Genomic DNA, 23,616 nt, shown 5'->3' with positions numbered 1-23,616 from the left:
AAGCTATTTCTGACATGCGCATGAAGAGTGGGTCTGCTTTGCTACGATATTCCTACGCTTCCCACTACAAACTGGAACTAAAATGAACATATATTGGAGTATACTTTTTTTTATTGAAACACTGATTCACCGTTTCGAAGTTCCTTTTTTTTTTTAATTCGCTATTTCGTTCATGTGTGGACAAGTGAATAAAAAAATGAGTGTTTCGGATACAGTGAAAATATTAACGGATGCTTGCGAACAAATTCGACATGATCTTCAAATTATTATCGATCAAACGGAAAAACAAAAACTAGTTCTACGCCATATAAAAACATTTGCTAATACTGACGCTTGTGTAAAGGATTTCCCAAAAGGTTACCTTATCTTTTATAAAATTCTTCGTATTGTTCTTAAATTTAAAATAATTATTTGAAATTAGTTTGATAATAGTTTGATATGTTACGATAAATCAAAGTGTGACAGAAAGACGAAAGGTTTTCGTTATTATATTTTGTTTTGCTTATTAACGTGCTTATGACATGCTTACTAACCTGATACTATAATGTAAACTTTTTGTGTTGTAATACCTACACAATGAATATATTAATTGATCGATATTACTTAAATTTTTCTTTTTTATTGTCTGAACTTCTTATAATCAAACTGCAAAAAAAAAATAAATGGTTTACAAATAATTTGTAAATAACTAGAGTACAATATTGTAGACCTTAATATGCTATCTTCTTTTATATCTAAAACTAACAATCGAAACTATATCAGTAACCTCATGATTGTCTTCTCTTTTATTCAATATTATGTACACATTGAGATTGAGTATATATCATAAACAAAGCATGGCCTTTTATCGATTGAATCATAGGTCTGAACACATTGATTCTTCTGTCAAAATGTCTTCCTCATTCATTGACGATACTTTGGGTGGATATAAGGAAAATGCAGAAAAGGAAGCATCGATGATAGTGCCAAACAAAAAGCAGTTGGAATTAAACCAAATTCCATTAGAAGATGAAAAGAAACAACAATTCTTCAAACTTCTTCATCTTAAGAAGAAATTGGACACAGAATTTACCAACTTGAAAACTTCAAGAGAAAAATATCCGTCTATGAAGCAAACTACAAATCTTTTGCATGAATATAATGATGTGAAGGATGCAACCCAAGTTGTATTTGATGCTGTGGCTCAAATAAATAATATCACAGTTAAGAGTTTACATAAAGATTATGGTTTACCTACTAATGACAGCTGAAGGCCTTGCTGATCGTACAGTCATCTTCATCTTCAAATACTAACTTCGTTTATTGTTAAAATGCACTACTGTGATATATTTTTTGTATAATAAAAACCTCTTTATTCGATTGTGGATGCTATTTAAAACATTTTAATACAATTGCTTCTGTCTATTACTTTTAAATTTGGTCAGATATAATTATGTGTGCATACAGTGAAGTAATTTCTTTAAATGTTAGGCTTGGAATGGTTCAATGTCTCCGAGAATCTCTCCATGAAGAAACACCTCCATGGGAAAATAATTATATTAGACTTTTTTACTTACTGCTGTATCAACTGTATGCATATTCTGCCTGATTTGGAAGCATTAGAAAAGGAATTCTCTATAAAGTCTGGTTTAGTTGTGGTTAGTGTATATTTTAAAGTATCAAATATAAACATTTTTATATTTATATAAAAATTTTACTTTTTTACATTTTATTTCTTAAAAAAGGATATCTTAATAATATATTTTACGAATTGTGCACATTGTAAGAACATGAAAGTATGTTTAGTCTTGTTCCTTTAGATCGGTGTTCACAGTGCAAAATTTTCTAATGAGCGTGATTCAACAAAAATAAGGTCAGCTGTACAGAGGTATAATATAATGCACCCTGTTGTTAATGATGCGACACTTTCAATGTGGCAAGATATTGGAATAATTTGCTGGCCAACAATGGTAATGTTAGGTATGCATAAATACTTGATCAAATTTTGAAACAAAGATTTTTCACTTGTGCGATATGTTAGAATTAATGAAAATTTTAGGTCCAAGAGGGCAACCATTAGTAATTATACTAGGTGAAGGTCATAGAGAAGAACTATTTTTATATACAAAAGTTGCACTTGATTATTTTACATCAACAAATGAAATATCTAACCATGCTCTTCCTATAGCACCAGCTATACACCTGTTACCAACTTCAACTGATCTTTTACGATTTCCTGGCAAAATAGAAATTTATTCTTCTGAAATGGGAGAAAAATTAATTATATCAGATACTGGCAACAATAGAATTTTAGTAACAGATATTCATGGAAATGTAGAGCATGTTATAGGTGGATATGATCCAGGCTATAAAGATGGTAATTTTAAAGAAACCAAGTTTAATGCACCTCAAGGTACTTGCATACTCAATGAAATGATATATGTTGCTGACAATGAAAATCATGCTATTAGAAGGGTAATTTTAATACGAATTTCTTTTAAATATACATTAAACTTATGTAACTTTAGAAATTTTCTATGATTCCTCTTATTATAATTATAACACATCTGTTTTAGATTGATTTGGGAAAACAAACTGTAACTACTGTGGCAGGCACAGGAAAACAAGGTCATGATTATAAAGGAGGAAAATTTGGTACAGATCAAACACTTTCTTCTCCTTGGGATGTGACAATATATCATCATAATAACGGCAAAACTACTGTGCCGATTTTACTGATTGCAATTGCAGGCACACATCAAATTTGGGCACTTTTTTTAGAAGATACTATTTGGTGGAAAAATAAGTAAAATAAGTTTAGCATTTTATTTTTAGAATGAAATATTGATTTCATTCAATTGCCGTCCTTATTTTATTTAACAGATTGTACAAAGCTGGTACATGCGTTGCTATTGTTGGAAACGGTCGAGAAGGGAATCGTAATAATTCGTATCCTCATGCAGCATCGTTGGCTCAACCATCTGGTCTCACAATTGCTCAAGAGTATAATATTGCATTTTTTGCTGATAGCGAAAGTAGTAGTATCAGGCAGGTTCACTTAGAAAATGGGAAAGTTTCTACATTGTGCGGTGCTGATAAGAATCCACAGGTTAATTATATGATACAATATAGTGACTATATTTTTTAACGAGTAATTCTTAATAGAAACCATGTGAATCTTTTCTTAGAACTTACATGACTTTGGAGATATCGATGGCACTCATCATACTGCAAAACTTCAACATCCTTTAGGAATAGCATGGAATTCAGTTCAACAAAACATTTATATAGCAGACACTTATAATCACAAAATTAAAAAAGTAGATCTTGCTGGAAATTGTAAAACATTGTATGGTGCTGGCAAACCAAGTGATATGTTCTCTGTAAGAGATAATAGATCTATTATATGTTACTAATTTTTTTGTACAGGAACATGTTTAATCGAAAATATGGTCTTCTAGTTCGATGAACCAAGTGGACTTGCAATAAATAGCAGTGGGGAGATTTTATATGTAGCGGATACGAATAATCATTCCGTTAAAAAGATCGATTTAAAGAGTGAAACCATCTCGTCCGTGAGTATAAAATTATTAATAAACCAATCAAGATTAATCGTAATTCTTATTCATAATTTAATGTTTATTCGTAATTCTTTAGATTTCCTTTGTTCTCCTAGTCCAAGATGATGATGATGTTAACGAGGAGTATACTTTTGATACGCTCATTAATGCAAATGGGGGAAAGCTTACAATCACATTTGAAATTATATTTGAAGGTGATTTAAAGCTGAATTCTGAAGCACCTCAAAAATGGTCACTATCGTTACCGAAAGATACTTGGATGGCCAAATCTCTGAGCGGCTCGCTTACAACACCAACATCAATTCAAATTCCTGATGGTTCTGAATGTAATGATTTACGCTTTATTTTGGATATCATAACTTGTAATATCAATGAATGTATACCAAAAAAGATATTGGTAGTATTTAAAGTGCAACAAAATGCGGATGGACCTCGTACTGTCATCGAACATAAAAAGATCATCATAAAGAAATAATACGAATGATCAATTCGTTAAACTTTGACGGGAGTTCTTTGCGTTTGTGTAAAAATATACCAATGTTTCGTTGGTACGACACAAATATTCAGTTACGCGCGTAATCTTCTAATTGAACTAATTTCTTAGTGCTTTTATTACGACCAGAATAATATCAAATAGTAACATTATTTAATTTAATACAAAATTCTTTAGCATTAAGCGAGAGTTTTCTAGACTAATGACAAATTAATATTCCTCTCCTCCTTCGCCCTCTCCTTCAACCGAATCCAAACCAACTTCTTCATAGTCCTTCTCTAATGCCGCTAAATCTTCTCGTGCTTCTGAAAACTCACCTTCCTCCATACCCTCTCCTACGTACCAATGTACAAAGGCACGCTTCGAGTACATAACGTCGAATTTATGATTGAGCCTGCTCCATGCCTCGGCGATGGCGGTCGTATTGGCCAACATGCAGATCGCGCGTTGAACTTTAGCGAGATCGCCGCCCGGTACAACCGTAGGTGGCTGATAATTTATTCCGACCTAAAAATGACAACTTGCGATTCTAATTAACGAGTTAGCGAATTGACGAATAGAATTAAAATAACAAAATTGGTAAAGTTCGTGAAATCTATTGCACTTGCGTGTACCTTAAATCCAGTTGGACACCAATCAACGAATTGTATAGTACGTTTGGTTTTGATAGTAGCAATCGAGGCATTCACATCTTTCGGTACAACGTCACCTCTGTATAACATGCAGCAAGCCATGTATTTACCATGTCGTGGATCGCACTTTACCATTTGGTTGGCCGGCTCGAAGCAGGCGTTGGTCAACTCTGCTACCGTTAATTGTTCATGATATGCTTTTTCGGCCGAGATAACCGGTGCATAAGTGGCAAGTGGAAAATGAATTCGCGGATAAGGTACCAAGTTCGTTTGAAATTCAGTAAGGTCAACGTTCAGAGCACCATCGAAGCGCAGAGACGCGGTAATGGAAGAGACGATCTGACCGATCAAACGGTTCAGATTTGTATAAGTCGGCCTCTCTATGTCGAGATTACGCCGGCAGATATCGTAAATCGCTTCATTGTCTACCATAAAAGCGGCGTCCGAATGCTCGAGAGTCGTATGAGTAGTTAGTAAGGAATTGTATGGCTCAACTATCGCCGTGCATATCTGGGGCGACGGATAGATAGCAAATTCAAGTTTGGATTTTTTCCCGTAATCAACGGATAATCGTTCCATCAAAAGGCTGGTAAATCCAGATCCGGTACCACCACCAAAAGCGTGGAAAATAAGAAAGCCTTGGAGTCCCGTACATTGATCGGCTAATTTGCGTAATCGATCTAATACCAAATCCACGATTTCCTTGCCTACGGTGTAATGACCTCTCGCATAATTATTTGCTGCGTCCTCTTTCCCTGTGATCAGTTGTTCCGGATGAAAGAGTTGCCTGTAAGTTCCTGTACGTACTTCGTCTAAAATATAAAAAATATCTCGTAAAAGAGTAACGTTTAAGGTAATTGCAAAATCATGAAAATCGGAATACATAAAAAGGGGTTGATAATGATCGTACCTACTACAGTAGGTTCTAAGTCCATAAAAACAGCTCTTGGAACGTGTTTTCCCGCACCTGTCTCGCTAAAAAACGTATTGAAACTGTCATCCCCTCCTCCAACTGTTTTATCCGAGGGCATTTGCCCATCGGGTTGAATTCCATGTTCCAAACAGTATAATTCCCAACAGGCGTTACCTATTTGAACTCCACCTTGTCCTACGTGCACTGATAGACACTCACGCTATCGATCAATTTTAAGTAAACTCGAATCAGTCGTAATGAGTAATGCAGACATTAGCAGATCGCTAACTGATAAGCTGTCAATCGTTGATAAATTTTTTTACAAACGACTTACCATTTTTTCTAATTATATCGCTACTTTATTTTTTAATTATGACGAATTAAAAACGATTGTATCGTTTCGTATAACGCTTTCTTCTGCAGCTATTCTTACGTTTATTTTCGGTCGATATCTATCAAGATGTCCACAAAGATTGTTTACGAAACATTAGAAAACGCAAGATGATCGTATCATTGGATATTTATTGTTTTTTTCCATATGTATTTTTTTTTTTTTACGTATATAGCTATATATTGTAAAAACAAAACATAACGAAAGATTTTAATTGCAGCAATTTGTTTTTTCGCTACTTTCACATGTTTTTTTCTCTCTTCGGTTCAGATAACAATGTTTGCAAAGGAACTCGTCATCTTTCTGATATATGTTGGTATCTTGCTCGAAAGTCGACAATCTTGTTTGTATCGAGAATAATTCGAGTTATAATATATATATAAAGCTTTAGTACGATTTTATAAACAAGGTAATATATACTCGATTTTCTACTAAATTTCTAATATATTAAAGACAGTGTGGTAATGGTGAAATCTTAGTTTAATGTAAAGAAATAATTACGACTATACCTTTTCCACCATCCTTGCGGTGAATCGGTTGATAAGGGTAAACAATATTCTATATTTAACTCTTCTCTCGTTTTTTTCGACCAATTCTCATTTAGCCATGGCTGATAGTGTGTAGGTTTGTCATAGCCTTTCCGACAATTGCCTATAATCCACTCGATTCTCGATTTAGTTGGTATTTCGATTATCTTTTCCATGTTCCATACATTTAACAGATTTTGAATAAACGGGAAAGAAAGAATTTACATAGAAAAATTGTTTGTTTGTTGATTCAATAAAGAAGTAGGAAAATGACCGATGGTGATATTTGTACCTTTGTTGAATCATATGACATGATACAACGAGTATTCGGATAGTATATACCGTTACCCACATCGTAGCAAAAGAGAGGAATTGTTTTAGCCGGTTGACAATTCGTTTTTAGCGTTATCCGTGCAGGTCTCAAGCCAGTCGTGACGCAAGCGTAGAATCTGCACGAGAAAAATTCGAAATTCTAACGATAATATCAGCGTAAACTATAGAAACATGTTACGCTAACCGTCTGTCAGGAAATTGACAATATTCCCAGCCATCTTCGACGAATATTAAATCATCCTTGAACCTGTACCGCTTACTTTTCAGCTTGCCAGATATCCAGACTCCATCTATGCTTTGTCCGCACGGCCAGGACATGGTTCCGTTTCCGTGAAATTTGTCATCACGAAATTCACCCTCAAAGATGGTTGCTGTATAATTTTTTCATTTCTTTTGTACACATTTATAAGATTTATAACGCAAAATTATTAATGAAATTTAGATTGATTTCAAAGTTTGAAAATATCCCATTTCCGTTGCTTAGAAAGGATACTACATATTTTGTTATAGATATCGTTTTGCTTGATAAATACCACAGATTTATGAATACTGACAGGAGAAACTAACTATTATTTAAAAAAAGGGAAAAATAAAAAGAATATGAATTTATTTATTTATTAACCATTCGGTAAAATGTATTTTCCAATTCCTGCCATGCCGACTGCGTCCCAGGTACCGTTGTAATTACTTCCATTGATAAAAAAACTTTCCCTCCAAAATAGGTCATTGAAATCTTTTTCGACTTTGACATCTAGTTCATCGTCCTCGTCCTGGTCTGTAAGGATGTTCAAAGCTTTTCCTTCATTAAAATAATTATCATTCTGAACTTGTTTCACATTTTTCATCGATATTGAAATCTTCGATGATCTGGTTTCATTATTTTGTGATTTCGAGACAGCCTGTATAAGAATAATTTATTAAAATAAATATATTTTACTATATTCGAAATATAATTCCTATCTGAAGAAAATTGAATATTCCTTTCCCAACCAGATGCAAATCCTGAGTAATAGTTCTCAAAATCAATTCATGATATTGATTATCCATATTAATTGTTATTGTTATCACCAAGAAGCAAAACCCCTCAATTAGATTGAAATATTTACGAATTATATATTTATGTTCCAATTACGATTTATCTGAAAAAAAACGAGCATCAGCTGATTTATCCGATATGATTTAACATCGATCAAAGAGAACTTAGATATGATTATAGTAAATTTCTTTTTTGTCAACTCTTTCTTTCCGAAATTTTCAAGACAATCCTTATTTTCTTACAGATAAATCTATAATATTTGTTTACACTTATATTTTAGCAAATGTACTGAGACAAATTCGACAAGTATCTTAAATACAAATATGTATATACATATATTTTTTTTCCATCTGACCCGAAGAAACATTAAAAAATGTTCTTTACCTTAATTAAAACAATGTCAAAAATTGTGTTCCATCAGTTGCAATAAACTTATGTAAACGGTAAGTAAATGAAATGACTGTTTAACTTTTTTTACGACATCTACATCGATAGCTAAAGCATGCATCTACAATTCTCCAGCATTATTGGAGCTTTATCATAAACATTTTTTTAAATATATATTGTAAAAACAAGTCTAACAGAGAAACATTTCTTCCGATATTATTAGATGTAGTTTAAACGTACAGAAAGATGTGTTTACAAACATTATTGCGAAAGATCAAATGAATAACAACTAAATATCGATGTATCAACAACTCTGAAGAGTGTACAACAACGTAGCATGCGATATTCTACGTTAATAAGATTAAATAAAATTCTTTCAATTAGGATAATTCTTATAATTCCAGATGAAAGAAACATATATACTTGCAGCGATATATGCCGAATTCGTTTTAATATACGTTAAAAGATTGCTATAAAAAGAAAATTATAAACTTTATGTATAAAAGAATAGAATGACCTTGAAAACTTGGGGCAGGAGGGCTAGTAAAAAAAGAATTGACAAAAAATTTGCTAGAACTATAATATAACAGAAAAAAAAATTTTGATCGGTCCAGTGAAAAAACTCCGATTTATTGCACGATACATCACGTTTAAACATTAAGAAAACAATATAAGAAAATACCTTTCTTCGTGTATCGCGGGAAAAAAAGAGGCATTTCTCTCTCTCTCTCTCTCTCTCTCTCTCTCTCTCTCTCTCTCTTTTAACGACGGGATACAAACTGAGACCAGCGTACGATACGTAAAGCAAATAAATGAAAATCCTCAAACGTGTGGTTGAACTAACAGATTCGGTCTATGTGCAATATGAGCGTCCCAGCTTACTATCGACAGTGTGGTGGTCACGAATTTGGAATGTTAGCTACGATCGTAGTCTCGAAGTCAAGTGACTCGCAACCGGTCAGCCAATGTGTACCGTTAATCGTTGGTATAATCATCGGCCTGGATTACGACGCACGCCGTCTTAAAACCCGTGCACCGATAGAATACGCGCTCTCAATATATAAAGGAATATAGCACGAACACATTTCAAAAATATATCTTAGCGTATCTGTCCTTTTATACTCTGCGAATTTGATCATAGATAGATACATATCTCGGCCAATATAATAAATTTTAATAATGCTTTCTAATTATAAGACTGTATGTATATATATCTAGCTTTCTTGTTTATTATTAGCTCTCGTATATTTAGCTCAAGATAGCGCTATACAATCCTAAAAAATCCTTTCATCCGGGATTGTGACTTTGTGCGATTAAATGGAGAACTTGCTACTATCAGAGAAAGAAAGGAGAGGGGAGAGAAAGAGAAAGAGAGAGAGAGAGAGATCTACTACCTGACACGCTCGAATCGATTCGAAGGAACGAAAAGAAAATCGTCATTCGACGTGTTTCAAATCGCTCAAATCGTTCGAAAAGTAAAAAGAAACGTATGGAATACCATAGGGCATAGAAATAAGAGCGAAAAAAAGAAAAAAAAAGAAAATGAGAGGCAAAGAAGAAATGAAAAGAAAAGGAGGGAGAGAGAGAGAGAGAGGAAAAAGAAAAAGCATACAAATCATATACCGTCGATCTTCTTCGAAGTCATGTTCAAAAGGAGAGGAGAGAAAGAAAAGGAAGGAGTCGAAGGAACGAACAGGAGGAGAGAAGCGGGACGACTTCGAAGGTAGGGGAAAAACTGAAAGAGAGAAAGAGGAGAGCAGTCATGGTAGATAGTAGGAAAAGGAGGGGTAAGAAGGAGGAGAGAAACAGGAGAAGAGGACGAGTAGTAGCAGGAATATAAGCGTCTTCGGTAAGGTCACTATCCTTAGTCGTTGCGGCAAGGTCAACCGCAAGATCGTTCGTCTCGGTTGCAGTTCCTTAGGAGGGCTCACGGGCGTCGTGGAAAGTCGTTCGAAAGGATTAGGATACACGGCCGTATATAACGTAACCGGAGAGGATAATTTGAAGAAAGAAAGAGTGGTGGGAGGGAAGCAAAAAGAGAACAGAAGGGAAGAGAAGAAAAGAAAAGAAAGAAAGAAAGAAAGAAAGAAAGAAAGAATAGAAGGACAGTAAGAACGAGAGAGTTAGAGACAGAGGGATAAAAAGAAGAGAATAACACGAGAGAGAAAGACAGAGAGAGAGAGAGAGAGAGAGAGAGAGAGAGAAAGTCTGTTGAAATCGCGTGTGTGCGAGAAAGAAAAGACGAAAAACGAATAGCCAAGGGAAGAAACAAAAAATCAGAATTCGTAGGAACGATGAGGCTACATAACATTTCTTTTGCGTTATTTCGATGAGAATAATATTGTTTATATTTCGCCAGAAATAACAATAAAAAGGATCATTCATAAAATTGAATCGCACGGAGTTAACATTAATTTCTTGAAATTCACAAAGCACATCATGTTTTTCATCGAGAAAGAAGCCGGTCGTTATACGATCGATATATCTGTAAGTTCTCGTACAAAGTATTAGTAATAAAATTAAAAACAATATATTAATTCTACGTGTATATGATAAAATGTCTTGTCCACGTTCACGTTCGATAAAATCCTCGAACGTCTACATGAGATTTGCGCGGTTTTTTTTTAAATGATCTCGAAGTAAATTCGATCCATCGAAAGTCGCATTACGAACTCTGTTTGCCTCGTGAATGAGGCTTCTTTTTTCTTTTCACTTTTCTTTTTCTTTTCTTTCTTTGTAGGTTACTCGAAACTTACGTACTCGTCAAGGGTGGCAGGCTTTAACGGTACTTGTCATCCTCTTGACAAGCATTTTTTCGTCGTGCAAGGCTTCGCCGCTGTCAAAGGTCACGGCCGGTGGATTAGATGACACTGGAAAATTATGGGATCAGCGTAGGTCAGAAAAATGATTTACGAAATTCCATTGAATTTTACTGCTAATGATCGAATAATAATTATTTAATCGCTTGTAATAGAATTTAAATATGAAACAATCCGTAGTACTAAAATATTTGTAAAATTTTTAGTAACGCTTCGAAAAACGTGGATTATAAAAAGGATGAAAATGAGAATCCAATAAGACGCGATTTGCCAGCTTCGCCGGCAGAACTGCTGAAACCCGACAAATTTCTATTCTACACGTATAACGATCAGGGGAACATGATCACGAAGCAAATGAGTTTACGTGAGATACAGACTCTAATCGCAAGTGGAAACGGCGGGCACGTTGCGATGGAGATATACGAACCTCACAAATCTGGTGATCTGTTGAATGGAGAAAAGAAGGTGAGAACGTCTCGTTAATACATTCGCACTGAAAAATATCGTTATTTAATCTTTTGATTTTTGAAATATTACGATACATAATATAAAAAAAAAGATTAAGTCTTGTTCTAATATCATTCAAGTTAACAATTTAGATAAAACGATCATCGAAGGCGATTATATTGAAATAGACATTCCTAATTTTTCTCGATTCGTAGGTGATGGATGTAGTTGAAAAAGTGCAAAATGTATTAAAAAGTGCATTGGATAAACCATCGACCATGGCCGGCTCGTTATCGACTATTCCAGAATACGCAAACGCCGAATGGAGTAGCATTTTACCTGGTATTCTGACCAATAGCGATATCGAAGCTGATCCTACATCGGAAGAACCTAATTACGTGGAAATTACGAAACCCGATTCTCTTATGCAAGAGATATCGGTAACTTCGTTGAATCGAGAAACTCAATCGTCCACGTTAAAACCATCGATGTTAACTAATCCAGAAACACCTGAACAATTGATCAACGATGTCATTTCAACAACCAGCAGCTTCCCATTAATATCGATTATTAACGAAAATAATTTTTCGACGATTATTAGTTATGGCGAAACGAAATCTCCAGATAAATATACTGAGAAACCAATGATTCCAGTGCCAATGATCACTACCGAAGAAAAACCATTCACCCATCAGTTAGAGACGTCATCAATCGACGATTCGACGTATCAAACATTGAGTACAAAATCCACTGTCGAGTTTTCTGACATCGATCACTCGCCAATGGAGAAGATGAATAATGCAACGGTGTTCGAAAAAGTTCCAGTCAAGGTTTGGGACGAATTGGAACAAAACGTGACTTTTGACGAGTCGAGCATTAGCCGAGTAACGGAATATGTACCGATTTTGACTATGTTGGTGGGATCAACGGTGAACGACTCGCTTGCCCTAGCAACGAACGAAGTGTTGTCATCCACTGAAAGCGATATAACGAAAAAGGTAACGGAAACAATGTCATTGGAAACATCGACTGTAGAAGCAAATACGAAGATTGGTCAATCTGAAAGCGTCACGATGTTATCGGGAGATACAATCACTGACACGGTCACGCCAATTGTTATTACGCATGTACAAACGGAATCGAGCGAACATTTATCTAAGGGCAATATCACTACACAATCTTTCGACGATAGAAACGTGACAATTTCTGAAATATCAGAAGTAACGACTCCTCCCATCTTGTCAATAATTTCAACGTCGACGTTATTATCGAACAAGCCAACAAACGATGAACGATTAAACATTTCACAATCGTTCAACTTGACAATGAATGCGACCGAAGGAATCGATTCTTCGACATCAACGTCGGCACAACCCAATGATTACTTCAATGTTTCATTATCAGTAAATTCATCTGACAATACATCGGAAGGAATATCCATTGGTACGATTACAGATTCTGCTAGCTTTTCAGAAACAACAGATCTTCCTGTCGCCGTAATCGTTACGAAGAATATTACTTTGAATCATGAAACAAACTTGAAGCCTATTGATAGTTCAACGTCCGACGTTGATACAGACAAGTACGATGAAAATCCTGAGAGTTTGACGAATAAGTTACAGTCAATCGAAACAAACGAGAAAGAATCTTCGATCGAAATGGAAATTTCCAAAATAAATGACATATCTACTGTACAACCTACAGTAGCGAGCAATACAATGAATTCGACATCAACATCTACTTATACAACGGAGACCATTTTTGTTCGGATCGATGGTCCGTCCGTTGATCCTTCTACTTTATCCAGTATGATACCTGAATCTACTACGGCTACCAAGATTACCTTTATCAATGATTTAAAAAGCAATACTTCCACCGAATCAAATGTCTATGTTACGAGTACGACAACAGAATCCGCAGTAGAAAAGTTAATGAACGACACGAAGGAGACTTTAATAACAAATACAATTTCGCTACCTGTTCTACCAATCAATGAAACAAATTTCATTGGCAATCGCATTGAAGACTTTGTTAAAAATATTTCTTCACCTTCTACGAATCAACATACGATAACGACAACATCGGTTGTATTTAACGAACTGGTTACGACTACTGATTCGATAAAAAGCAGTGATATGAGGACGACTGATGCAGGAATTAAGAACACCATTATGACCTCAGAGATGGAAACATCGTATACAACACCAATTAGCGATATTATTACAGATAACGTACAAACTACCGAAAGCTATTCAAACAGTGAGACTTCTTCGAACTTGAATCCCGACGTAAACAGTAAGGAACCTTCATTTGTACGACATCAGAACGATCTCATCGAATCGTTAAATTCAATTACGACGTTGTTACCTTCGGAGCAAGAAACTGCAACTGACAAGACGGTCATGAACGTCACAACAAAAGCGAATACCACTTTATTAACTCCAAATGCGGTACCTGTGGTAATTCAAGAACAGATGACGACCTTGATTGCCGGTGAACAATCTGTTACGGAAACTTTTTTGAATATCCATGATTATCAGCTAAAAAATCATACTGGCATTGAATCGGAAGCATCGTTAAAAGCAAACGAATCTCGTTATTCCGATTCAAAGGAAGATACGCAAAGGTATTCCACTCCTTATGTAAAATTGAATATCACTTTTACGAATGATTTATCTTCAACCGATGCGAGTGATGTATCCGTGGACAATATGATTACAACGAAGGTTTCGGAGAATGCGGAGTCAACGTCGAGTAGTACTACAATAGAACCGTCACAGGATTTGCGCGTCCAGACAAACAAAACGATCGAAGAATCGATGGAGAACGTTGCAACGATAAATGAATCAAATTGGATGATAGATCAAATAACAGCTAACGTTAGCGCAGATACAAAAGGTAATGATACGAACGGAACATCCTTAGAGATAATAAATGATAATACGAATGATAGTACGAAGGTACAAGTAGAAAATAACGAATCAATTTCTGTATCTCCGGATGTTATCGAAGAAGTATCGTCGTCGAAATTATTGACATCGTCTGTATCAATGGCAACGGAGAACTCATTGGGTTCGCAATCGACTTCGAAAATCAGTTACAATGAAAATATGAATGGAAGCTATTCGGAGGATAGGGAAACAACTGAAAAGTGGTTGTTGATACCTCATAAAGTAGTTGCATCATCGACCGTCGAAAAAACTACCGTCTATCCAACGACTCAAAAGATCATACAGGATATCGCCCACGCGTCAGATACACGCTTACCTGCTGTAACGTCGGAAATAAAATCAAATGAAAATATACCGTTAGATTCTCCGGCAAGCGTAACCGCTTTGGATGTTACCGTGACGAAGACTGAAAGCGACATCGTTAACTTCTCGAAAATGTGCAATAATTTAGCTTTCGATTTCTGGATGGCAGCTAATAAGGGCCTAAGTACAAACAGATCCCTGGTTCTTTCGCCCTTCGGTATGGTCAGTCTACTGGCCATGATATTTTTAGGAGCACGAGGAACCACTTCCGATCAGATGAACGAATTACTTAAGTTGGACGACGTAGCCACATTTAATCCACATTTGGTGTTTCAAAACGTAACCGATATGGTGGGATTGACGAGAGGACAAGGGATCACAAACGCTGCCTTCGTTCGTGAACTTTTTGTCGATAGAGCGAGGGTCAGAAAAACGTTGCCATTTTACAAAGAACAAGCCCAACAGTTTTACGAAGGTCTTGTTGCCGAAGTGAATTTTGCCACCATTGGTGACATCGTTCGGAGACGGACGAACTTACTGGTTAGAAAACAAACGGGCGGTAGGATCAAGGACTTTATAAAGGCGAACACGGTACCTCTACGATCTCCTTTGGCTGCTGTATCAGCCAATGTTTTCCAAACTAATTGCAACTCCAGTTTCGTTAGTTCTGACGGAAGAGACGGCGAATTATATTTTGCCGTGTCACCGGCTATCAGACAGAGAAAATTGATACCTGTGCCAGCTATAGTCTGGCGATCGAATATACTTGCAGGTTACGAACCTAGTTTAGATGCTACTGCGGTTGCTCTTGGTAAAGTCGAAAATCTTGTTACAACGGTGTTCTTATTGCCTGGACAACAAGGCCATATAGCCCCAGGTGATACTTTGGATCGTCTTGAACGAAGATTAATAGCAAGTGCTTCGCGTGACAATAATTGGAACAGGCTTTTGAAAGTATTACTTCCTAGGAATAGTTTAGAACTTCAAATACCTAAATTTACTCATAGATCGGTCGTTAATGCGACAGCAGCTCTCAGAAGAATGGGATTCGATAGACTGTTCACCGAACAAGCTGATTTGAAGGGTATCAATGGAATTGGAAATCACTTACATCTATCCGACATACTACAGGTTAGGATTAATTTCTTTTTCTCATTTATGTTTTTGATTTTATTTTCATTAAATGTTTTTGCTTTATTCCTACGTAGACAGATTTTGTACAGATTCAAATGTATGTCTTTTTTCTTTTTGTTCTTTTTTTTTTTAAGATTAATTTGTTCGGCACGTGCGGCGATGAGAATCCAACAAATGGAAGACATCACATGGAAACGTATCCAGCCACCCCAATAAAAAGAGCTCGTCAACACGAGGAAACTTCGAATAGAATGGCTCTGGATACACGTGGTCAGTCCAACCTCTTAGATTACTTAGAAGTAAATGCTTCGAAGTCGATGTTCGGTAAGACCGATAAAAGGAGAAAGCGACATGCAGATAATGCGAAGGTTATAATGAGATCGGAAAGATCGCGATTGAAACTCGACAGGCCCTTCTTATATTTCGTACGTCACAATCCCACCGGTTTAATACTTCACATGGGAAGATTTAATCCAAGACTTTTGCCCTAGCTCGTCTACGATATCGTTCATGGAAATACGACATTTAACTTGATCGAACACCATCGTTATGTAGTGTCATTATCGTATATGTTGGTTTTCGATCGACACGTCGAATATTTTATATTGTTAATTTGTTTAGATCCGACAATGCTTAAAAGCAACTCAATGTATATTATAGTAAAAAAAATTAGGTATTATGAAAAAGAAGTTAGTCAAATGCAATAATATAGATTGCGACTTCGCTTTCATTCGTAACTATTAAAAAATAATTTTATAAAATATGCAGTTTCTTTGTGGTGCAAATAAAAAAAAAATAATAATAATTAGATTCTTCGAATAACCAAACTTTTTAACAAAAATATTAAAATATTGCAATATACAGTTGATAAAATATCGAATATAAAGTCGTAATCATGTTAAATACATAAATTTTGTAATCATTACAATTACAAAATTGTATTTTTTTATCTAATCGCTTCGTAGTTGGAAAAACTTAATTATTTATAAAGTCGCTCTTTATACCCTAAAACTCGCCGTTATGACTCAGGACAACGTCAAGATCGTCTTCTTATCGTGTCGACGTGACAATAACTGTTCTTAGCATAAATTATGTCAAATACTTACAAATAAATAAAACTTATTGAAATAAAATTGATAATTGCAATATTTTAGATAATATCGATAAAGCACACACCTTTTGCTTCCTCCCTGTAATAATCTATATTTCCTACGTTGATATCAATTACCGACTGATGGTAAAAAACGTGTATGCTTGAAATTAAATACTTTTTACATGAAAATATTTTACTTATAATCAAACTAATATATAAAGGGAATGAAAAAAACATGATTTCATTGTTTTTTTAGATCTGCTTTTATTTTCGTATCTTTCGATCAAATGCTGTGGGACTGAACATGCATAAGGAAAAACTTGTACGCCCTATAAGCAAATGAAGTTTTCTTTTAGGTGCAAATTTAATATTCCTCAGCACCTTCTCCTTCACCTTCAGCAGAATCCATACCAACTTCCTCGTAATCCTTCTCGAGAGCTGCAAGATCCTCACGTGCTTCGGAGAACTCACCTTCTTCCATACCCTCACCAACGTACCAGTGAACGAATGCTCTCTTGGCATACATAAGATCGAATTTATGATCGAGACGTGCCCATGCCTCGGCAATGGCCGTTGTGTTGGACAACATACAGACAGCACGTTGTACCTTGGCCAAGTCTCCACCGGGTACGACAGTTGGTGGCTGATAATTTATTCCAACCTTGAATCCAGTCGGACACCAATCAACGAATTGAATCGTGCGTTTGGTTTTGATAGTGGCAATAGCAGCATTCACATCCTTCGGAACAACATCACCTCTGTACAACATACAGCAAGCCATGTACTTTCCGTGTCGTGGGTCGCATTTTACCATCTGATTGGCTGGCTCGAAACAAGCATTTGTAATTTCTGCGACGCTGAGTTGTTCGTGATACGCCTTTTCCGCAGAAATAACCGGTGCGTATGTTACCAATGGGAAATGAATTCTTGGATAGGGTACCAAGTTGGTTTGGAATTCAGTTAGATCGACATTGAGCGCACCATCGAATCGTAAGGAGGCAGTGATCGAGGAAACGATCTGACCGATCAAACGATTCAAGTTGGTATATGTAGGTCTCTCGATGTCCAAGTTACGACGGCAAATATCGTAAATAGCCTCATTATCGACCATAAATGCGCAATCGGAATGTTCGAGCGTGGTATGCGTAGTTAAGATCGAGTTGTATGGTTCAACAACGGCGGTAGAGACTTGAGGAGCTGGATAAATGGCAAATTCTAATTTGGATTTCTTTCCATAATCGACAGATAATCGTTCCATCAAGAGAGACGTGAATCCTGATCCAGTGCCACCTCCAAAGGAGTGGAAGATGAGGAAACCTTGTAATCCAGTACATTGATCTGCCAGTTTTCGGATACGGTCCAGGACGAGGTCAACGATTTCCTTGCCAATCGTGTAGTGACCACGAGCATAATTGTTAGCAGCATCCTCCTTACCCGTGATCAATTGTTCTGGATGAAATAGCTGGCGGTATGTGCCTGTGCGGACTTCATCTAAAATTGGATAACGATACAAGTTAAAAAAGAAAATTTATAAAATTTAGGTAAAAGTATGATATAACCAAAAAAAAAAAAAAAAAAAGAAATTGACTAGACTAATACATACCAACAACAGTAGGTTCCAAATCAATGAAAACTGCTCGTGGTACATGTTTGCCTGCACCAGTTTCACTGAAGAAAGTATTGAAGCTGTCATCGCCACCTCCGATAGTCTTGTCAGATGGCATCTGACCGTCGGGCTGAATGCCATGTTCCAAGCAATACAGCTCCCAGCAAGCATTACCAATCTGTACTCCAGCTTGTCCAACGTGGATTGAGATACATTCACGCTAAAGAAACATTAAAAATTATAGAAACTCGATAATGCATAATAGTATTAATTACTCTTTCTACTTGATCTTACATTTATATTTTTCTACTTTCTATATCTTTCTTCAAAATTATCTTTCTGATCTTGGTGAAAATTACATCTTAATTTATCTTTTTTATTACATTATAATTCAATATAGAAAACTGATAGATATGAACTTATATTATATTTATATATTATATTATTAACAATAATAAAAGCGTAAAAGATGTAGAAACATCGAAGAGAACGGATGGATTCACAATGGACGCCATGAGAATGAGTCATCACCAAGCGGAAGTATTAAAACGAATTTCATGGCAAACGTTCGAAAAAATATATAAACGCGTATTTTAATTCTTAATAATACTTAATCCATAAAACAGATAACAATAAATTTTACAAAATAATATATTCCGATTAACGTACACGATAACGTATAACGATAAACGAACTATAATTATATTTTTTAAATAACACGATAATTTTTTTACGATATTTCACTTCTTTGAATAACACGAAGCTTTGAGAAAATTAAACAAAGGATCACAAAAGTCAGTAGTTAATTAGAATGACAAAGGGCGGTGCCGGCCGGCGGGCAAGACAAAATGGCTACCGAACATTTTTTCGAGAATATGACGCGACGCGATTAACTAGCTTTTTCAATTAAATAAGAAACCACTAGATATGTTTTATACACTTACCATTTTGAGATTTTAGTTTTCGATGATAAAAATCTAAGAAGAATTCGTCAGACTTGGTCGGTCGATAGTTGGCGAAAGCAAGTAATGGAGCCTCAGCTAACAACTACACGACAACCTTCGTCGAAGATCCAACGAATAATGCGCGAAGATGTGCCGCGGTGGCTCTTTATACCTTCCGTGATCGACCGTTACGGTGCACGCTGATTGGTTGTTGCTATCCTCACCATCTCTTGTGATTGGTCAGAACAAGACCGCAATACGCAACGACATATGCGTTGCTAAACGGAAAATATAGTACCACAAAATATAGTCGATAAATGTCTATTTAGTGTAATTATTTAAAATTGACTAATTAATAAAATATGCAACAAGATGATTTATTGTCAGTCTAATTATCTAACATCTTTCTAAAAGCAATGATTTCGTATTTATTACCAATAGCAATAAATTATATGCACTCTGAAAACGATTTTCGCCATATTTGGAATGTATGTACGTTGAGCGAACGAAGCAACGGCGTGCGATAATATATACTTGTGTCGCATATACATACATTCAACGTCTCGTCTAATGGGAAACGTATACGAACTCTCAGTATTGATTTTTCCAAAGAGTAGACGCATTCAATGTCTATATCAGCTCGTTAGTTATGTATATAACATACGATGTTTGTTAGTTAATTAAAAAGGGACAAGACCTTATACACATACGTTTTTTTTTCTTCTTTTCTTTTTTTCGTAGTAGTCTTATTTGAATACGTATTTTAAGACGTATGACTCATACACATTTTCGACAGAACTTTCATCTTACAATGATACTTTCTTATATTTCCTAGCGTTTCGTACTTTGTATTTATGAAGACATTTATCGTCAGTTAAGAAAAGCATAGAAAAGCGTAAACGTTTAAAGGTTTGTTTAAAACATAGTAAGAAGCATACGATACAACGGGAAAATATGGGCGTGTACCTGAACTCACCGAGGTGTGCACACTGCACACGTATTGATCGGCCGTGCATGACGTTCTTCTTTACGCATACATAATAATGAAAATCTTCGATAAAAACCTTTCGACAGTTTCTAAATGCGCTCGTTAAATAACGAATTGGCAATTGTTGAAGAATTGTTAGTTAATATCTTGTATAGTCGAGAAAAAAGTGAAACGAAAGAAGAAAGGAAATGTAAATGAAATATTACAGTCACTCGAGAGCGATAGAAAATAAATTTTGAAGATAATATAAAATATCATGAAAAGTTTACATATAACAATAACAAAATATTCCTTGTCAAATATAGCAGAATACTACATGCAGTACGATTAACAACGATTATATATAATTAATATTCATCGTTGCCTTCTTGATTATCATCAACGGTATCCATACCAACCTCTTCATAATCTTTTTCTAAAGCAGCGAGATCTTCGCGTGCTTCAGAAAATTCTCCCTCCTCCATACCTTCACCGACGTACCAATGAACGAATGCTCTTTTCGCATACATCAGATCAAACTTGTGGTCAAGTCGTGCCCATGCCTCGGCAATGGCCGTTGTGTTAGATAACATGCATACTGCACGTTGCACCTTGGCCAAGTCGCCGCCGGGTACGACAGTGGGAGGCTGATAGTTAATACCCACTTTGAAGCCTGTAGGGCACCAATCAACAAACTGTATGCTGCGTTTTGTCTTTATAGCAGCGATAGCTGCATTAACGTCCTTGGGCACGACATCGCCTCTGTAAAGCATACAACAAGCCATATATTTGCCATTTCGAGGATCACATTTTACCATTTGATTGGACGGTTCGAAGCACGCGTTCGTTATTTCTGATACGCTAAGTTGTTCGTGGTACGCCTTTTCAGCCGATATTACTGGTGCATAAGTTACGAGAGGGAAATGAATTCTTGGATATGGTACCAAATTTGTTTGAAATTCAGTTAGGTCGACATTGAGGGCACCGTCGAATCGTAATGAGGCGGTGATCGAAGAAACGATCTGACCGATCAAGCGATTCAAGTTGGTATATGTAGGTCTCTCGATGTCCAAGTTACGACGGCAAATATCGTAAATGGCCTCATTGTCAACCATGAAAGCGCAATCGGAGTGTTCGAGCGTAGTATGAGTGGTCAAGATCGAATTATACGGTTCTACCACGGCTGTAGAAACTTGCGGTGCCGGATAAATGGCGAATTCCAATTTAGACTTCTTCCCATAGTCTACCGAAAGTCGTTCCATCAAGAGAGAGGTGAAACCAGAGCCAGTCCCACCACCGAACGAATGGAATATAAGAAAGCCTTGAAGTCCGGTACATTGATCCACTAATTTTCTCACACGATCTAGAACAACGTCGACGATCTCCTTACCGACTGTGTAATGGCCACGAGCGTAATTATTCGCGGCATCTTCTTTGCCCGTTATCAATTGTTCCGGGTGAAAAAGTTGTCGATACGTTCCTGTCCGTACTTCGTCTGAAAAGAAATCCATATTATATCGCTCGATCCATATTATATGCGCTCGATATCTATTCGTTGCTTTCGTTATTCTCGCTTACCGACAACGGTAGGTTCAAGGTCAACGAACACAGCTCTGGGCACATGTTTACCCGACCCAGTTTCACTGAAAAACGTATTAAAGCTATCGTCTCCTCCACCGAGCGTTTTATCAGATGGCATTTGCCCGTCCGGTTGTATGCCATGTTCCAAACAATAAAGCTCCCAACAAGCATTTCCAATTTGAACTCCTGCTTGTCCTACGTGAATAGAAATGCACTCGCGCTGAAACGATTAGAGCGCACGGTGGCATTATATAAATTTGTCTTTTTCAATTTTAACATATTATCCACGTATTATAAAGATTCTTTCACTTGATACCATTAACGAGATACCCTTACTGTTAGTGCATATAAATTTATCATAACTTACCATTTTGTATGAGAAATTGTAGAGGATGTAAAATAAACAAGTAGGTTGAAAGTAGAGAAAGAAAGAAAGAGGGAGTATAAAAACAAAAAAAGTTCGATATTGATACTAAAAATCGGACCGTATGCGAAAGTTTAGACGAAGCTGGTAATGAATCTCCTCTAAACACAAATTGCGCCGTTGTGCGAATCTGCCCGTTATACTCTTGGCTCACGCACAGTTTTAGGCTACGACGAAGCATGCGCTCCGGTTTGCCTCGTGACACTTATGCAACAATAAACCTTACACAGCATATTAGATCTCCCTTAGTGTTGTCTTCCTGTCTATCATCATCATCATCATAATCGTTTATAGATGTATTTTCGATCGAAGATCACAAAGGTCACGATTTTACCTCTATGATTGTATACGCTATAAATATATATATATATATATATATATATATATATATATATACACTCATACAAATATAAAATTTTATATACATATGAGATAAGTGATACATGGTATATATATATATAATATATATAATTATATATATGGTACAAATAAATATATATATTTTTTTATTAGAGCATAATAAACAGTGATTCAAAAACCATTAACTGTTCCAAAATGTTGTGAGTATTGCTTTTATGTTGACGGTATGCAATTAGATCGTTCATGCAAGGTCGACGACATAAGGGGCAGATAAATTTAGAACTCGTACCCTCTCTTAGTAGAAAAGTGCATTTCTTTTCTACGACATTCCAAGATTCGTCTAAAAATAGTATACACGATTATAACTAGTCTAAACTCAGACTGAGTGCAACCGACCGATTCTTTTCTTCCCTTTTCGATGCGACTGTGTAGAAAATTCGCAATATTCGTCCTACTTAAAAATGTCTGTTTTAACTTGAAAGAAAAATATTTCTAAAGTATACTTTTCTTCCATCTTTGGATAACTGAAAAGTAAAAGAATAAGAGAGAGCGATATTTTATATGTACATTTAAAGTATTCGTCTTGTAGCATTCTCTCTCTCTCTCTCTCTCCATCTCTCTCTCTCTCTCTTTCTCCCTCTCTCGAATGAGGCCATTCACGTAGCGTTTACCTTCCTCCAATCAATACTGCAGAAGTTTCAATGATCTTATAAGG

General features: G+C 36.0%; 7 protein-coding genes across 8 annotated transcripts; 3 read left to right on the top strand and 4 right to left on the bottom strand.

Annotated features, from left to right (window-relative positions):
• The first annotated feature begins 27 nt into the window (after nt 1-27).
• LOC127071307 (NHL repeat-containing protein 2) lies at nt 28-4,205 on the top strand. Its single transcript, XM_051010421.1, has 9 exons — nt 28-356; nt 1,471-1,637; nt 1,800-1,959; nt 2,039-2,454; nt 2,556-2,785; nt 2,863-3,088; nt 3,168-3,362; nt 3,441-3,554; nt 3,637-4,205. Exons 1-9 carry the CDS (start codon nt 173-175, stop codon nt 4,033-4,035), a joined length of 2,091 nt encoding a protein of 696 aa, XP_050866378.1. The 5' UTR covers nt 28-172; the 3' UTR covers nt 4,036-4,205.
• On the top strand, nt 209-1,364 carry LOC127071320 (DNA repair protein SWI5 homolog). The gene is made up of 2 exons (XM_051010443.1): nt 209-356; nt 863-1,364. Exon 2 carries the CDS (start codon nt 891-893, stop codon nt 1,248-1,250), a length of 360 nt encoding a protein of 119 aa, XP_050866400.1. The 5' UTR covers nt 209-356; nt 863-890; the 3' UTR covers nt 1,251-1,364.
• Nucleotides 4,142-6,110, bottom strand: LOC127071311 (tubulin alpha-1 chain-like). Its single transcript, XM_051010428.1, has 4 exons — nt 5,933-6,110; nt 5,596-5,818; nt 4,668-5,497; nt 4,142-4,560 (listed from the first exon to the last, which is right to left on the bottom strand). The coding sequence occupies exons 1-4, from the start codon at nt 5,933-5,935 to the stop codon at nt 4,264-4,266; spliced, it is 1,353 nt and encodes a 450-aa protein (XP_050866385.1). The 5' UTR covers nt 5,936-6,110; the 3' UTR covers nt 4,142-4,263.
• Nucleotides 6,111-6,199: 89 nt separating this feature from the next.
• Nucleotides 6,200-11,768, bottom strand: LOC127071476 (MORN repeat-containing protein 5-like). The gene is made up of 8 exons (XM_051010777.1): nt 11,519-11,768; nt 11,033-11,142; nt 7,840-7,988; nt 7,472-7,748; nt 7,034-7,220; nt 6,809-6,965; nt 6,499-6,683; nt 6,200-6,329 (listed from the first exon to the last, which is right to left on the bottom strand). Exons 3-8 carry the CDS (start codon nt 7,894-7,896, stop codon nt 6,200-6,202), a joined length of 993 nt encoding a protein of 330 aa, XP_050866734.1. The 5' UTR covers nt 7,897-7,988; nt 11,033-11,142; nt 11,519-11,768.
• Nucleotides 9,662-17,059, top strand: LOC127071301 (serine-rich adhesin for platelets-like). 2 transcript variants are annotated; one of them, XM_051010408.1, is made up of 6 exons: nt 9,662-10,121; nt 10,186-10,759; nt 11,013-11,167; nt 11,298-11,556; nt 11,754-15,923; nt 16,061-17,059. In XM_051010408.1, the coding sequence occupies exons 2-6, from the start codon at nt 10,712-10,714 to the stop codon at nt 16,415-16,417; spliced, it is 4,989 nt and encodes a 1,662-aa protein (XP_050866365.1). In that variant the 5' UTR covers nt 9,662-10,121; nt 10,186-10,711; the 3' UTR covers nt 16,418-17,059. The 2 variants fall into 2 exon arrangements, with proteins under 2 accessions (XP_050866365.1, XP_050866364.1); XM_051010407.1 differs by having other exon boundaries at nt 9,662-10,759.
• A 199-nt stretch (nt 17,060-17,258) lies between these two features.
• Nucleotides 17,259-19,736, bottom strand: LOC127071309 (tubulin alpha-1 chain). Its single transcript, XM_051010426.1, has 3 exons — nt 19,570-19,736; nt 18,623-18,845; nt 17,259-18,510 (listed from the first exon to the last, which is right to left on the bottom strand). The coding sequence occupies exons 1-3, from the start codon at nt 19,570-19,572 to the stop codon at nt 17,384-17,386; spliced, it is 1,353 nt and encodes a 450-aa protein (XP_050866383.1). The 5' UTR covers nt 19,573-19,736; the 3' UTR covers nt 17,259-17,383.
• A 194-nt stretch (nt 19,737-19,930) lies between these two features.
• Nucleotides 19,931-22,812, bottom strand: LOC127071310 (tubulin alpha-1 chain-like). The gene is made up of 3 exons (XM_051010427.1): nt 22,485-22,812; nt 22,115-22,337; nt 19,931-22,031 (listed from the first exon to the last, which is right to left on the bottom strand). The coding sequence occupies exons 1-3, from the start codon at nt 22,485-22,487 to the stop codon at nt 20,905-20,907; spliced, it is 1,353 nt and encodes a 450-aa protein (XP_050866384.1). The 5' UTR covers nt 22,488-22,812; the 3' UTR covers nt 19,931-20,904.
• Between the last annotated feature and the right edge of the window lie 804 nt (nt 22,813-23,616).

Source organism: Vespula vulgaris, chromosome 21, assembly GCF_905475345.1.
Source record: "Vespula vulgaris chromosome 21, iyVesVulg1.1, whole genome shotgun sequence".
Classification (NCBI taxonomy): Eukaryota; Metazoa; Arthropoda; class Insecta; order Hymenoptera; family Vespidae; genus Vespula; species Vespula vulgaris.
This window is presented reverse-complemented; position numbering and strand designations above follow the sequence as displayed.

Excerpts from the sequence above, each read along its gene's own strand:
- LOC127071307 (XM_051010421.1), top strand. The coding sequence starts at position 173 with ATGTGTGGACAAGTGAATAAAAAAATGAGTGTTTCGGATACAGTGAAA. Across the intron at positions 3,089-3,167 it reads GTGCTGATAAGAATCCACAG|AACTTACATGACTTTGGAGA; the intron begins GTTAATTATATG and ends ATCTTTTCTTAG. Across the intron at positions 3,363-3,440 it reads AACCAAGTGATATGTTCTCT|TTCGATGAACCAAGTGGACT; the intron begins GTAAGAGATAAT and ends ATGGTCTTCTAG.
- LOC127071320 (XM_051010443.1), top strand. The coding sequence starts at position 891 with ATGTCTTCCTCATTCATTGACGATACTTTGGGTGGATATAAGGAAAAT.
- LOC127071311 (XM_051010428.1), bottom strand. Across the intron at positions 5,498-5,595 it reads CTTAGAACCTACTGTAGTAG|ACGAAGTACGTACAGGAACT; the intron begins GTACGATCATTA and ends TTTATATTTTAG. Across the intron at positions 4,561-4,667 it reads GGTGTCCAACTGGATTTAAG|GTCGGAATAAATTATCAGCC; the intron begins GTACACGCAAGT and ends TGTCATTTTTAG.
- LOC127071476 (XM_051010777.1), bottom strand. The coding sequence starts at position 7,896 with ATGGATAATCAATATCATGAATTGATTTTGAGAACTATTACTCAGGAT. Across the intron at positions 7,221-7,471 it reads AAAATACATTTTACCGAATG|CAACCATCTTTGAGGGTGAA; the intron begins GTTAATAAATAA and ends AAAATTATACAG. Across the intron at positions 6,966-7,033 it reads TGTCAATTTCCTGACAGACG|ATTCTACGCTTGCGTCACGA; the intron begins GTTAGCGTAACA and ends TTTCTCGTGCAG.
- LOC127071301 (XM_051010408.1), top strand. The coding sequence starts at position 10,712 with ATGTTTTTCATCGAGAAAGAAGCCGGTCGTTATACGATCGATATATCT. Across the intron at positions 10,760-11,012 it reads GTTATACGATCGATATATCT|GTTACTCGAAACTTACGTAC; the intron begins GTAAGTTCTCGT and ends CTTTCTTTGTAG. Across the intron at positions 15,924-16,060 it reads ATCTATCCGACATACTACAG|ATTAATTTGTTCGGCACGTG; the intron begins GTTAGGATTAAT and ends TTTTTTTTTAAG.
- LOC127071309 (XM_051010426.1), bottom strand. Across the intron at positions 18,511-18,622 it reads TTTGGAACCTACTGTTGTTG|ATGAAGTCCGCACAGGCACA; the intron begins GTATGTATTAGT and ends ATCCAATTTTAG.
- LOC127071310 (XM_051010427.1), bottom strand. Across the intron at positions 22,032-22,114 it reads CCTTGAACCTACCGTTGTCG|ACGAAGTACGGACAGGAACG; the intron begins GTAAGCGAGAAT and ends ATTTCTTTTCAG.